Source organism: Nycticebus coucang, chromosome 18, assembly GCF_027406575.1.
Source record: "Nycticebus coucang isolate mNycCou1 chromosome 18, mNycCou1.pri, whole genome shotgun sequence".
NCBI classification, from domain to species: Eukaryota; Metazoa; Chordata; class Mammalia; order Primates; family Lorisidae; genus Nycticebus; species Nycticebus coucang.
In genome coordinates this window covers 11,243,517-11,259,105 of record NC_069797.1, presented here as the reverse complement: position 1 = coordinate 11,259,105, position 15,589 = coordinate 11,243,517, and the positions used below count along the sequence as shown (strand labels likewise).

Here is a 15,589-nt window from a genome sequence, read left to right as displayed (position 1 = left end):
CGGCTGGTGCCCCACTTACTGAGTCACAGGTGCCGCCCGAGACTCTGTCTTAAAAAACAAACAGCTTCCTTAATTTTGTAAATTAGCTGTAGAAAAGAGAGTGTTCCTTTTTTATTGAATAAACTGTGGCTTTTTAAAAAATCTATTAATAGTTTATTTATCACTCATATTCATAGCTCTGGAACACAGGTCAGTGACGAACATCTATGTAAATCAGCCCAAAGAAATTCTTTATATTCCAAAATCACTTTATACTCTGAAAGACACCAGCCTTCCTCATCTCCTCAAAATCTTTTGTAGAATCATAATTTCTGTAGAAATCTGCATATGATGCCTTCTTTCTTGTTTCAGCCACAGCAAACTTACAGAAAGCTGCAACCCCCAGGGATACAACAAATGCTCCAACAATATGAATCCGCAGGTGCCTGACCAAGACGTCACGCATCTGAGGTTTGGCCAAAGCACTGGAAGCCATGGTAGTTACTGTTCTTGATGGGTATGCCAACCTCAACGCATCCTTCCCGGCTGAGGTACACACCAACTACTAAACTGTGGCTTTTTACATGGAGTTTCTGAAGTTCCCAAGGCCTGACAGACCGTGCAGTGCGCAGCTTCTTTGCTGTTGGTTGGAATTGTTGGAATTCCTCCGGGAGAGAGCCCTGCACTGGTCAGAGTGGGTAGTGTGGTGACCTCATGAACGTTAGCACCCTGATTGTTCATAAAATGAATTTTTTTTTTTAAAGACAGAGTTTCATTATGTCACTCTCCGTAGAGTGCTATGGCATCACAGCTCAGAGCAACCTCAAACTCCTGGGCTTAAGCAATTCTCTTGCCTCAGACTCCCAAGTATATAGACTATAGACACCTGCCACAACGCCTGGCTATTTTTTTTTGTTGGAATTGTCATTGTTGTTTAGCTGGCCTGGGCCAGGTTTGAATCCATCAACCTCAGTGTATGTGGCTGGCGCCTTGCCCACTGAGTTACAGGTGCCTCCCAACAAAATGAATTATTAATTAGTATAATTTCAAAACATAGGCTCTTTAGGGCTGGGGCTGGTGTGGGGGGTGTGGTAGGAGGAGTGGCTGGGAGCCTTTGCCTCGCCTTGTCATCTTGTCCAGAAAATAGAATGGCCTTTCTGTGGCCAGCCTATTCCTGCTTCCAGCTCTCTTGGTAGGCTGTTTTCTTTGAGTCCCACTTACTTCACACTTTGCTGTCTCCATTCAAAAATATTTAAAGTTGTAACAGAATGGTACAAATTCAGGCACTTCATTTACCACTTACCATAAAATCGTTCTAATCGTTCTGCTGGATTTCTGAGAGAATTTCTTGTTATTGATGTTCTTATGGCAGTGATCTCTTTGGTTGTCAGTATATAATTTATAAAAAATAAGTTCTTCCACTTTCTTTGTTATCTTTGGTATAAAGTTTAAACCTTTAGAAAGTTTATTTTTCCTTCTTATTTTTATACCACCCTTCCCCTGCCCCTGACACACACATCCATGTCTGGCTTGGAGGCCTGTAGGAAATGGCTGTGAACTGGCCTCAACTCCTGCTCAGAGTGGGGCCCCAGGAGGTCCCTGGGGACCCTGTCAAGTCTATTTGCATATGCATTAATTCAGCCTCAGCAAGCTGGAAATGGAAGGAAATAGACAAATTGAGAAAGAGAGTTTGGAAAGTGGAACATGCAAACTATTTAGAAAAGAGCAAAAAGACAAAATGCATGTTCTAGAAATAACAGGGTATGTTGTTGAGGGTGGTATGAGTCCAAGGCTTGCTTATGGGAGGGAGCCCTGGCACACATTTGCTGGGAGAAGCGATGTTTAAATGTTTACAGCCTGAGGTCAAGTGGAAGAAGTTTCAAATGAGAAATTCAGGGATCCAGGGTGTACACAGCCATATGCAGCAAAGCCGGGTTTGCTGTTTGTGCTGGCCGTCTAGCCCATGGCTCTGTCGTGGGTGGAGTCAGGGTTTTTTTTTTTTTGTAGAGACAGTTTCACTTCATTGACCTCGGTAGAGTGCCGTGGCGTTACGCAGCTCACAGCAACCTCCAACTCCTGGGCCTAAGCGATTCTCCTGCCTCAGCCTCCCGAGTAGCTGGGACTACAGGCACCCGCCACAGCGCTCGGCCATTTTTTTGTTGCAGTTTGGCTGGGGCTGGGTTTGAACCCACCACCCTCCGTATATGGGGCCGGCGCCCTGCTCACTGAGCCACATGCGCTGCCCGAGTCAGGGGTTTTGATCTATAGAGTCTCTCAGGTGAGGGGTGTAGCCTGGTTGGGCCGGAAAATGGTTTCTCGGAGGTAACTCTGGTGTCTTTCCTCCTGGTGGAGATTCTTATCACCAGATCTCTCTCCCTTCCATCCATACTTCGTGAAAGCTGCTCGTGTCTATACACTTTAAGGAAATAAGAGACAGCTATGCAAATTATATAGACTTTTTTTGACTATAACATTTTATTAGCTTTTTTGTTCTTTCTGAAGCCTAAGTATTTCTTTTTTTTTGGCCAGGGTTGGGTTTGAACCCACCACCTCTGGCATATGGGACCGGCGCCCTACTCCTTGAGCCACAGGCACCGCCCAAGCCTAAGTATTTCAGACAGACTACGGACAGATGTCTTTGCAAGTTGAACCTTCTAGAGAAAGCCCCTGCACTCGTCAATAGCCGGGGCTTCCAAATGGTTTGGAGTTCCTTTCCCAGCCTGGGTTTGGAAGGGGGGAGGTGCCCAGGCCCTAGGAACCACCTAGGGTTAGGAACCATTGCCTTTTCTATGGTGCCAAAGGCCTAGGAGGCTCACTGGGAGCCGTGGCTGGGCCTCACAGTTTCTCTCCAGCCTCCCAGGGAGTACTCTAGGTCTTACTGGGGGTCCCTCTGCCCTCCTAGCCCCTTACCCCTACTTCTGTGCAGGTGGCTAGATAAGGAGAGCAACAAAGCCCAGGGCATTGTTTCTTCCTTAGGAAAGTCCTCTTTTTTTTTTTCTTAAGGTATTTTCAGCTGCTCGAGAACTTTTTATCAGGACCTTTTATTCCTTTGCTTAATCTTAGTTACTTTATAACCTGGAGGGAGGCCTCTTCAGTGGTGAATCCCAGCTCTTCCCCCTTCTCTGAGAAGCTGGGCAGTCACACCTGCCATGTACCAAATGGAATGACAGACGGAAGTGCCTGGTGGTCCCTGGTGCATTGTAGGGCCCTGAACATTAAATACATCTGAACATTATTCCTGATTCTGACATGTATTTGATATATTTTTTTTAGAGACAGAGTTTTACTTTGTTGCCCTCGGTAGAGTGCCGTGTCATCACAGTTCACAGCAACCTCTAGCTCTTGGGCTTAGGCGATCTCTTGCCTCAGCCTCCCAAGTAGCTGGGACTACAGGCACCTGCCACAACACCCGGCTATTTTTTGTTGCAGTTGTCATTGTTGGTTAGCTGGCCTGGGCTGGGTTCAAACCTGCCAACTTCGGTGTATGTGACTGGCGCTGTAACCACTGTGCTATGGACGCCAAGCCTCTGACACGTATTTGGACTTTAAGCTGGGATATACTATTAAAAATCAGTGTTCTTTTTTCTTTTTGGAGAGAATGTTGCATCACAAATGAAAACCTAATTAAATCAAATGTGCAAGTCACCGTGAAAAAGTTTTTATCCTTGGTTCTTTAGTAGGCTGTAGAGCGTTTATGAGATCAGTGGAGAAGCAGAATATGCCTCCTTCAGCTGGAGCCTAGTTCTTTGGTTTGAGGGCAGAGAGAAATCCTCCTAGGCTGGAGCAGATACGTGAGATGAGCCATCCCCTCTTTTGTGTGGAAGAACACCAGCTCCAAGTGCTTTTGCCCGTTTCCTTACTCAGTACTGGACAGCAGGAATCGACACAGAAGGCTTCTGTGGCCATACGGCCGCAGGTTCCTCCCCTGGCCAAGCTGCCAGGTTAGCTCTGAGGCTGTCTTTCCAGAGACTATGTCACGTCCCACGTGTGGAGGGGACAGTCCTCCCGCCTCCCTCTCACAGGTCCAGGCCTCTGGAACATCTGACTGACCAGCTTCAAGTTGGGGTTCCCATAATCCCCTCCTTGGGTTTAATTTGCTAGAGTGACTCACAGAACTGAGGAGACACTTAAGTTGACTAGTTTATTATAATATAAACGATGTTACAAAGGATACGGATGAAGAGATGTGTAGGGTGAGGTGCAGGCAAAGGTGCGGAACCTCCATGTGTTCAGCCATCTGGATGCTCCCAGAGCTCTGCCCTTTGGAGTTTTTTGGAGTTTCATTCCATAGGCATGGCTGATTAAACCACTGGCCATTGATAATCAACTTGGCTGCAGCGACCCCCAGCCCTTGAGGGATGGGGCTGAGAGTCCTAATCCTCCAATCCTGCCCTGGGCTCTCTGGTGACCATCCTGCAGCTGCCTACGGACTGCCAGCCACTAGCCAATCATTAGCGCCCGAAAAGACCTTTTGGGGATTTCAAGGATTTTAGGGGTTATATGCGAGAAGTGGAGATGAAGGTCTAATATATATTTCACAACATCACACCTTTCCTATTTGTATGGTTCTCTGTGATGAGCAATTATTCTACTTCTGTGGCTTTTCCCTTCTCCTGACACCTTTCTTTTACTATTTTTTTGATGTACCCATTGTCTGCTGAGGTCTTAAAGAAGGAAGAGCACATGGGAGGAGGGGTCGGGATAGTTCTGGCCACAGAGCACTGGCCTTGCGTCCTGGCTGAGCAGCTTTGGTCAGCTGACCTCATGCCTCCAGGCTCGTCATCTGTGCCCTGGGGAGAACGATCCTTACCAGGAAGAACAATCCTGCTGAGGGGCCCAAAGGAGCAAGCAGGCAGCTGTGGAGGTGGGTAGAGCCCTTGATTCCTGTCGAGGCCCCAGCTGGGCTGCAATATTAGGGACGGGTCTTGCGGGCTTCTGGGCCTAAGTTTTCTCATTTTATAGAAGAGGAACCTCCATCCCCTGCTGGATTGTGGGACAGGGACACTATTTTTAATCTGTGACATCCATTTATTCAACAGTGTTTATTTCCAAGCTGGGCTCAGTGCTAGGTGCTGGCTGCTCACTGGTGATGAGACAGATGAAGGTCATCAACCTTGTGGACCAGAGCCCAGTGTCACAGACGTGGATCTCACTCTAGCCTGGTGAGTGCAGCTTATCTGGAGGAAAAGAAGGAATAGGTAATGTATTTGGAGCCAGTTAATGCGTGGCCCTGGGGCTCAGTTTTCTGTTTCTTGAAATGAGGGAGTTGGGTTATAACCCATTTAGTTTTTTGTTTTTTTTGTAGAGACAGAGTCTCACTCTCTGCCCTCAGTAGAGTGCTGTGGCATCACACGGCTCACAGCAACCTCCAGCTCTTGGGCTTATGTGATACTCTTGCCTCAGCCTCCCGAGCAGCTGGGACTACAGGTGCCCACCACAACGCCCAGCTATTTTTTTGTTGCAGTTCGGCCGGGGCTGGGTTTGAACCCACCACCCTCGGTATATGGGGCCGGCACCCTACTCACTGAGCCACAGGTGCCGCCCAACCCATTTAGTTTTAAGGATGTATTAGCTTTGACCAGATGCTAGAGGTTTCTGAAAACTGCTAACAGAAAAGAAATCCAAACTATATAAGATCATTATTATTATTATTATTATTTTTGAGACTGTCTCACTGTGTCGCCCTCTATAGAGTGCCATGGCATCACAGCTCACAGCAACCTTGAACTCTTGGGCTTAAGCAATTCTCTTGCCTCAGCCTCCCAGGTAGCTGGGACCACAGGCACCCGCCACAACACACAGCTATTTTTTATTGTTGTTGTAGTTCTTTAGCTGGCCCAGGCCGGGTTAGAATGCACCACCCTTGGTGTATGTGGCTGGCGCCGTAACCACTGTGCTATGGGCACCAAGCCTCTATAAAATAATTAAAGAGGTTTATTTTGAGTTGGACATGAGTAACTGTGGGCCAAGAGAACCATACCCAGGAAACCTTGAGTAAGTTGTCTGGAGGCAGTGGGGTTACAATTTGGTTTTATACATTTTATTTTTATTTATTTATTTTTTGAGACAGAGTCTCACTATGTCGCCCTCAGTAGAGTGCATGGTGTCACAGCTCACAGCAACCTCAAACTCTTGGGCTTAAAAGCGATTCTCTTGCTTCAGCCTCCCAAGTAGCTGGGACTACAGGTGCCTGCCACAACGCCTGGCTATTTTTTTGTTGCAGTTGTCATTGTTGGTTTAGCAGGCACCGGGCCGGGTTAGAATTCACTAGCCTCGATGCATGTGGCTGGAGCCATAATCACTGCTATTGGCACCGAGCCAATTTTATACATTTTAGAAAGAGACAGGAATTAGGGTAAAATAATAAATCACTATACTGCTTGGCTTCAAATGGCAGGACATTTTGAAGGGGAAGAGGCTTGTAGGTTATAAGTAGATTGAAAGATCCTTTGATTTGTAGGCTTGGTGCCTGTAGCTAAGCAGCTAGGGCGCCAGCCACATACCCCAAGTGTGGCGCATTCAAAGGTGGTGGGTTTGAGTCCAGGCCAGGCCTGCCAAACAATAATGATAGCTACAACCAATAAATAAATAAATAAAAATAGCCAGGCGTTGTGGCAGGCGCCTGTAGTCCCAGCTACTTGGGAGACTGAGGCAAGAGAATCACTTAAGGCTATGAGTTGGAGGTTGTTGCTGTGAACTGTGATGCCACGCCACTCTACTAAGGGCGATATAGTGAGACTCTGTCTCAAAAAACAAAAACAAAGATTCTTTGATTTGTAATTGGTTCAAAAAATAAATCTTAGCTGGGTTCAGTGGCTCATGCAGGTCCAGGAGGTGGGAGGATTGCTTGAGGCCAGAAGTTTGAGATTGCGGTGACCTGTGATTCAGCCTGGGCAACAGAGCTGAGACCTGGTCTCAAAATAAATAAATAAATAAATAAATCTGTAAGCTTGGAGTGTTTTAGGTTAAGAAAGTTTTAACAGAGACAAGCCAGGATATACCTACTCAAGTGATCTGTTAAGCAAATTGATGCCCTACAGCTGTGATTTAACCTTTGCCTTAGGTCCTGTTAATAATTTAGTTTCTTATTGTCATAAAGATCTCAGTTTTATCATTAGCCCTAGTCAGTTGTGTCCTAATTCCAAAAGGGAATGGGTATAATGAGATATGACCTCCCTTCCCTTCATGGCTGGGACCTCAGTTTTAGGGCTTTTCTGGGGTCCCCTTGGCTGAGAGGGAAAGTCTGTTCAGTAGGCAGGGGAGCTTAGGATTTTAATTTTAGTTTACAAAACCAAGCAGAGAGAACTTTTATAAATTCTTGAGCAGGGCAGGTCAGGGGAAAAGTGATTTTCAAGAATTTCCTGGGCAGTCAGAAGCATGGACCACGCCAAATGTTGGACAAAGGTACAGACAGGCATGTGGGGGTTACGATAGACCTAAGACAAGATGCTTTCTGCCCCTACATATAGTTTTAAATCTGCCAGTATCAGATTCCCCCAGCTTTCTGATTCTTCCACGGCTGACTCTTGCCAGCGAAAATACAGTCTGCAAAATCGCCATTCCAAGGGACACGTTCTGAAAATAGAATAATAGTCATAATGTTTACTTCTTTTCTTCTGAAGGCTTAAATGTGAGTTTAAATTTTATTTCTTATTAAAGGGTGATACTGATCTTATGTTGGTTTCATCCTGAGGGGGCTGGGTTGTGCCTACTCACAGCCCTCAGTTTCCCCTCACACCCTCTCTCCAGGGGTGTCTAGGCTGCCCGTCACAGTGGACGGGGTGTTCTTTCTTTCTCTAGGTCATGACTTCCAGCTTCTCGGATCTGAGGCTCCAGAGGAGGAAATGAGTGTTCAGGGATCTTGCTCCAGATTGATTACAGAAACTGAACCTTCATAGGGTGCAGACTTAACGAGGACAGGAAAGTTTCTCACTTTGAAGGGCTTTAAGTTTGTAACAAAGAAAATAAAAATGACGACTTCCTCTATTAGACGGCAGATGAAAAACATTGTGAACAATTACTCAGAGGCTGAAATCAAAGTCCGGGAAGCCACCTCCAATGACCCGTGGGGCCCATCCAGCTCTCTGATGACTGAGATTGCTGACCTGACCTACAATGTGGTGGCCTTCTCAGAGATCATGAGCATGGTGTGGAAACGGCTCAATGACCATGGCAAGAACTGGAGGCACGTGTATAAGGCGCTGACGCTGCTGGACTACCTCATCAAGACGGGCTCCGAGCGGGTGGCCCAGCAGTGCCGGGAGAACATCTTTGCCATCCAGACCCTGAAGGACTTCCAGTACATCGACCGCGATGGCAAGGACCAGGGCATCAACGTGCGGGAGAAGTCAAAGCAGCTGGTAGCCCTCCTCAAGGATGAAGAGCGGCTGAAGGCTGAGAGGGCCCAGGCTCTCAAGACCAAAGAGCGCATGGCCCAGGTCGCCACCGGCATGGGCAGCAACCAGATCACTTTTGGGCGTGGCTCCAGCCAGCCCAACCTCTCTACTAGCTACTCGGAGCAGGAGTACGGCAAGGCTGGGGGATCTCCGGCCTCCTACCATGGCTGTGAGTAATCAAAGCACTCTCTACCCTTCACCAGCATGGGAGCTCTAGGGGGCAGCCAGGTTGGATGCCCTTGGGCTTAGGGAGGACAGAGCTCGACTCTGTCTTCAGTTCTCAGCTTTTAGCAGCCCTTGGTCTGCCTTGAGTTTTTGTTACAGAGATTTTTGGTCCCTTATTTGCTCTGGCTTGGTGGTCTCTGAAGTCCTTTGCTGCTCTGTGGGTCTCATTCTGCACATCTGGGCAGGACTGGCTCTCATGATTCCCTGTGTCCTTAGGAGAAGGTGTCATGAGGCAGGTTTTACCTGCTTCCTCCTCAGAGAAGGTCTGGTGGGATTATTCTGCAGATGATGGGGATCTAGAAAGAAGCAAATGCTCTTTCTTTATAATCTGGTTTCTTTAACCTCTTATTAAATATTTTTCAACTGACTGAGCTGCATCTCTCTTGAGTGGCTCAGTGTATTTTTCTATGTCAACATCATAGAGGGTGGAGAATGGAGATCAAAGAGGGAAAAATGCAAAAAACCCTAAACCTTCTGTAGGTTGTTTTAGTATGAGCAAGCCCTCCTTTTCAAACATGCACATGAGAGGTTTTGGTGATTTGGTTGCATGGCTGGGTTTGCATTGGGTGGGGCTGGTCTGTGTTATGGTTTTGCATGTTGAGTGATTTGAATTCTTGCCCTGTGTTCAGAAGAGATTTCAGGGAACAGCAGTGGAGTTCAGGGCCTGATGTAGGCTGGTCCCTGTGAGCTATGTTGGCATCCTAGCCATTTGCTGGAAGTGATCCCAGGGGACTCTCCATCTTACAGTGTTGTTCCAGGCACAGGTGGACCCAGGTGCCCTGGGGGGTGGTGGGATTGGGATGGGGGCTGCAGAAATTATACTGGCTGGGTACAAAAACAAAAGTACAGATCTTCATGCGTGTTCTTTTTAGAATCAGTAATAGTATGTCAGCATAAGAGAAAACTTTTTTTCTAAAGTTGTTTATGGCCTGTCACCCCTTGCTTAGTCAGTGGTTCTGTTACCAGACCACTTCTATGTTTCCTGCTTTTGCAAGTTTCAGTTTGACATTTAACCACCTCTGCCAGCATTTTGAGAAAAATGTCAAATGGGAGATTTGCATATTCAAGGCAGGCTTCCTGCCTCTAGGAATTCTACATTATTACCAAGATAGAGCAGGTGAGCGTGTTCTTGTCCCATTTCTAGTTAGTGTTGTTTCCCCCTTTAGTTCGAGCTGCTCTGCTTAAGCAAAGGTTGTGACTTTGGTGAAACTTTTTTTTTTTTTTTGAGACAGAGTCTCAAGCTTTCCACCTGGGTAGAGTGTTCTGATGTCATAGCTCATAGCAACCTCCAACTCTTGAGCTCAAGTGATCCTCTTGCCTCAGTTTTCCTGTTTTTAGTAGAGACAGGGGTGGGGGGTCGGCAGGGGCTCACTTTTGCTCAGGCTGGTCTCGAACTCATGAGCTCAGACAATCCACCCGCCTTGGCCTCCCAGAGTGCTAGGATTACAGACATGAGCCAGGGCGCCTGGCCAGGTGAAGCCTTTTTTTTTTTTTTTTTTTTTATTGTAGAGACAGAGTCTCATTGTACCGCCCTCGGGTAGAGTGGGGTGGCATCACATGGCTCACAGCAACCTCTAACTCTTGGGCTTACGCCATTCTCTTGCCTCAGCCTCCCAAGCAGCTGGGACTACAGGTGCCCGCCACAACGCCTGGCTATTTTTTTTTTTTGTTGCAGTTTGGCTGGGGCTGGGCCTGAACCCGCCACCCTCGGCATATGGGGCCGGCACCCTACTCACTGAGCCACAGGCGCCACCCCAGGTGAAACCTTTTGAGAACAATTTAACCTTAATCTCTAGAAGTCTTCTTCAGGGTTATTTTGCACCCAAAAATGAAAATTGCCTTTTAAGAAGTGAAGCTGTTTTATTTCTTTTTTCTTTTTTTTTTTTTTAGAGACAGAGTCTCATTTTGTCTCCCTCGGTAGAGTGCTATGGCATCACAGCTTACAGCAACCTCAAGCTCTTGACCTCAAGCTCTTGGGCTTAGGTGATTCTCTTGTCTCAGCCTCCCGAGTAGCTGGGACTACAGGCACCTGCCACAGTGCCCGGCTATTTTTTTTGTTGTTGCAGTTTGGCAGGGGCTGGGTTTGAACCCACCACCTTTAGGTATATGAGTCCGGTGCCCTACTCACTGAGCCACAGGTGCCACCGAAGCTGTTTTATTTCTTTCAAGGACCCTCTTACCATCCCCCAGAATGGCTCCCCTTGGAGTGAGTTGATCCTAACCCTCCTTGGCTTCTGCTGTGACATGCTGCTGTGGTTGTGACGCACAGCCAAGGGGATCTGCTCTTTTGTTTATGAGCCTTCCACAGTTGTCATTCTCAAGAAACCAGAGGATAGGGAGCGTGGATCTGAAACAGCATCCCATTCCATACACATCTGTGGACAGTAGAGGTGCAGGAGCCTGGCTGTTTGATCAGGCCCCTCATCTTCACACTAAGCCTATGGCCTCCAGCCATAGGTCCTGCAAGGATGAGTGATGCTGCCATTGTCCCAGCTCTGAAGCTTCTGGTTCCTTCAGACCTTGAGTTTGATCTGCATGATCAGGATCAGATGTGGTCAGTGGGCTTTTCACAGCTTCTGTGCACAGAAGGCTGCGGGATGAGGGAGGCCCCTATGTGGCCTTGGCCTGTGCCTCCTGCAGGGCTGCTGCATACCCTCTAATGGCGTGTCTCTCTTTGTGTGTTATGTGTGTGTGTGTCCCTGCCCCACAGCACCCGAGGCCTCGCTGTGCCCCCAGCACCGCACAGGGGCCCCGCTGGGTCAGAGTGAGGAGCTGCAGCCGCTGAGCCAGCGCCACCCCTTCCTGCCGCATCTGGGGCTGGCCTCCCGCCCAAATGGCGACTGGTCCCAGCCCTGCCTCACTTGTGACCGCGCAGCCCGAGGTGGGACGGCGGTTTGCTTTTCTCCTTCCTAGAAATGCTGGGCAGCTTGCTGGGATGTGCTTGCCGTGCCAGTACAGCCAACTCTCTCCCTGTTTCCTCTGGGCCAGGTGGTCCAGCCTCCAGTGGACCAGGAGCCCTTTCTTCCTCTCTCCCAGGAGCTGTGGCCTGGACATGCTCCCCTCAAGCTACCACACATAGAAATTCTCTGAAGGTGTAACAGGGAGCTGCTGTTGGGATGAGGCAAGGAATGATGGCCTTGCTGTCCCCACACACCCCACGCCCTTACACACTGGAGGGGGCTCTGCTGCCTGCCAGGCCCACTGTGTGGTGGGTCAGACCACTTGTTCAGTTGAGCTGGAAATGTGTGATTTAAGCTTTAGAATGCCAGGCACATGTAAGATTTGTGGTGAGTGGTCATTGGAAGCCATCATCCTTAATGCAATGATATATTTGCCTTGCCAAGCATAAAATGGCATTTTTTTTTCTTCCCAATTAACTGCTATCCTTGAAATCCTGAAATCTTGATTACCATGGTAAACAGAGAGTTAGCTGTACTGTCAATTCTAGGTCACGGTGTTTGGAGATACCTAATTCAATGGGTAACTACAAATGGGGCTTCTCTATTGACTCATTAGTAATGCATCCTGGTCAGAGCCTACAGCTGTTACAGGGTAAACTGGGAACGGATTCACTGTTGCCTGCAAGAAAATGCCTTAAGTCTAATCTACCTCTGTCCCACGTGGGGTCCCTGGCCCCCGAGAAGAAAGCTGTCTGTTCTCTTCTGCTTTTACGTGAAGGGGCCACAGACAGCTTTGTGTACTTCCCTGATAAGGCAGCCAGCCTTTATTTAGTCCTGGGAACAGTTACTGTTCATTCTTGCTCATTAATATTACAGCTTGTTTGATGGTTATTTGTGTGGTCACTATATTTAGCTTGGGATATTTCCCTCTGCCTCTGTCTTCTCCTAGTAGTTTATGTAGGATTTTGACGGCTGCTTAACTGACCAGCTTGGCTCTGTAAAGAATGCAAATGGTTGAACCATGTTTTGAAAGGTCACCCAAAGGCTCTAGAGTTACAAGCCAGCTTCTTCCCCAGGTAATCAGGGGCTTTCTGGGCAGTCCCCACAGAGCCCCGTGGGTGACCTGTTGTTTCCCCGTGTCTTGGGCATTCAGTGACTGCTGAGTCTGTTTGAGTCTGGGTGGTTGATGTCCTGCTCTCTTGGCCCTGCAGCTCTTCGTTGGCATTTGCATAGTAAAGTCAGGCCGGCTGCTCCTCTACTGTGGCAGTGGGTCCCAGAGCTGCCCCTGCCTGAGTCTGTGCCTTCCTTTCCTCTGCTTGGGCCCCCACTGCCTGGCCGCCCCAGCTGACACGTTGTGGAAGGTGTGTAGCCAGTGTGGATTCCCGTCCCCTTCAGCTCTGGTGTGAGCATCTCTCTCGGGAGTTCTGAGCAAGCAGGCATCGCGTGGACTTGCACCCCCTTCACCTGTCCACTAGGCGCCTTCCCCTCCACTTCTACACCCTCCCGTCATTGGGGAGGGGAAGCGCTCCACGCCGACGCACAGGTGAAGCACCAAGAAAGAACAGAGAAGAAACATGGGACAGGGTCCCACTGCCCTCCTCTTACTGAGCTCCTGTGACACCACATGCTGTGTGCAAACACAGAGCAGGCCCTGGCCTTGTGGAGCTTCTGTGGTGATGGGAAAGGAGAATGCACAAATTATGCATTATGTGCTGAGTGCTCTGGGAGAGAGTGTGTGTGGGAGTCGATGGGTGGTTAATAGCACTAATGGAATAAGGACTGAAAGAGGAGTGAGCCGTGTGCAGGTCAAGAATGTTCTAGGCAGATGGGTAGCTGTGCAAAGGCCCTGGGGTGGGAGCATCCTCAGGGATGCTGGCAAGGATGGTGCTGAGTGAAGAGCCTGGCAAGGATGGTCAGAGTGGCAGGGATGGGCCTGGCTGGGAGCATTCCTTGAATTCCTAATCCATCCAGAGGGATGCCTTTTGTATCAGGGTTTAGAGGTTGTAACATCAGATTGTTGTAAGTTTTCTTAGTACTCAATCCCCACTGTCTGTATTTGCTTTGTGCAGACCACTCACCCAGGAGATTAGTGTTGTCAGGCTTTCTGGGTCTCACCAAAAGTCCCTTTGCCTTTTACTTAGCTAGATTTGGAAATGGGAGAGTTTTGAACCACCTGGGGATTTGAATGAGTTACGATGAGGAGGGTTGGGGGATTCCTGTAGCTGTGTGTGAGGCAGGGGCAGGAGACCAGCCAGAAGGCCACTGTCCTCATCCAGGTGGCAAATGGCAAAGGCCTATACTCACACAAGACTGTGGAGGTCTGGGAAGTGGTCAGGCTCTGGGTATGTTTTCAGAAGAGCCAGCAGGATTTGCTTAGAGGACGGGAGGGATGAGAGGAGTGGAGGGCAGCTCCGAGACCTGCCATCACTTGAGGCAGCAGGCTGGAGAGAGCTGCAATCTGGACGTGTTGGTGTCTACCAGACATGGCAGTGTCAGGAGCATCCAAGGGGTCTAGAGTGTGGACGAGAGCCCTGGCCTGGAGGTGCGTGCTGGAAGTGGTCAGGGCGTGACCTGTGTTTACAGCCTCATCAGGTACTCCTGTTATTCCATGGCTCTGTAACCCATGGCACCACCCAGCCTGGGGTCCCTTGAGGTTTACCTGTGTTGGCTATCCTCACATGACCCCAGCATGTGCTCAGGGCTATTGTAGGTGGAAGCTGCATGGCTAAGAGGAAGCCTCTCAGGAGTATCACACAGATGGCAGCCAGACCAAACTGCAGCCTGGAAGTGAGCAGCTCAACTGTTACCTGCCCTTAACCCACCCTGGGCTCCTTCCACCATCTCCTGTTCTGCAGGACTGGCTAGGCCTCAGTGTTCAGCAGGCTGTGGGGGCATTCAGATGCTCTTGGGGTGTTGGGAACTACAGCAGAGGTGGCAGAAGAGCCTGGAAAATCAAGGCTCCTGTGAGTCAAGGTGGAGGCCTGAAAAGAAGAAAGGTTGCTGATGTCCTCTGATCGTGGGCACTCTAAGGCAGGGGCCAGCTCTCCTATGTCGCCCTGTATGCCCAGCTCAGTGCTCTCCTCAGTGCCCCTCTGCTGAGCTCCTGAGTCCGTCTCCACAGCCAGAACTGCAGCCGTCTTAAGGCACCATGCACAGGTCCTTGTGGCCTGGCGCCTTGGGTTTCCCTGTGAGAGTCTAACCGCCAGCATTCTGGGCACAGTGGCTCACGCCTGTAATCCTAGCACTCTGGGAGGCTGAGGTAGGTGGATCGCTTGAGCTCACGAGTTCAAGACCAGCATGAGCAAGAGTGAGATCCTGTCTCTTAAAAAACAAAAAGCAAAACAGCCAAGCGTTGTGGTAGATGCCTGTAGTTCCAGCTACCTGGAAGACTGAGGCAAGAGGATGGCTTGAGCCCAAGAGTTTGAGGTTGTTGTGAGCTATGCACCACGGCACTCTTCTGAGGGCATCAAAGCCAGACTCTGTCAAAAAAAAAAGAGGAAAAGGAAGGCAGGCAGGAGAGAATAGAAAGCCTCCTGGCCCTTGAATTTGCTCCAGTGAATCAGAACCAACTTGAGACCTGGAACCAAAGTGAGTGGTGGTAAGCTTTGTACCTGGTGGGTGGAGTCACCACCACCAGGTCTCTTGGAACAGTCTTGAGGGCCCCTCCTGTCTTGAGGCTGCCTTTGGTACTCTGGCTGGTACAGAGTGGCTGGCTCTAGGGTTCAGGTCTGCTGCGCAGGGAACAGCCAGGTTCCCTTAGGTCACTGTTCTGGGCAGAGCGCCCCTGTGCCAAACCCGCTCCCCTGCTGCGCCAGCCAGCAGTGGTTTACTAGGTGATTGCTAGAGATTATCACCATTTAATTTGTTTGCCCTGCTTCACTCTATAGAAAGGATTTGGGTTGGCTTACAAAACACATGCAATACCACAGGATTAAGCAGATACCAGAAGAAATTGGGACAAAGGAAAACAAGGGTGAAAAAATAAAATAAGCCAGAGTTGTATCATCACATTTGCTAGAAATGGACCAACATTTGGCATTGTGCTGTGCAGGTGGGGGAGCAGGGCCTCTGAGCGTGCTGTCCCTCACT

General features: G+C 49.0%; 1 protein-coding gene across 3 annotated transcripts in view; it reads left to right on the top strand.

Annotated features, from left to right (window-relative positions):
- Positions 1 to 4,053: 4,053 nt before the first annotated feature.
- The window catches only part of EPN2 (epsin 2), a 55,466-nt gene continuing 43,930 nt past the window's right edge, over positions 4,054 to 15,589 (top strand). The window contains exons 1-4 of one of the 3 annotated variants that reach the window (XM_053568600.1): positions 4,054 to 4,843; positions 5,019 to 5,141; positions 7,780 to 8,544; positions 11,311 to 11,481. In XM_053568600.1, coding sequence (XP_053424575.1) covers positions 7,950 to 8,544; positions 11,311 to 11,481 — 766 coding nt within the window. In that variant the 5' untranslated portion in view covers positions 4,054 to 4,843; positions 5,019 to 5,141; positions 7,780 to 7,949. The remainder of the gene's footprint in view (positions 4,844 to 5,018; positions 5,142 to 7,779; positions 8,545 to 11,310; positions 11,482 to 15,589) is intronic. The other 2 variants (XM_053568598.1, XM_053568599.1) reach the window with 2 other exon arrangements.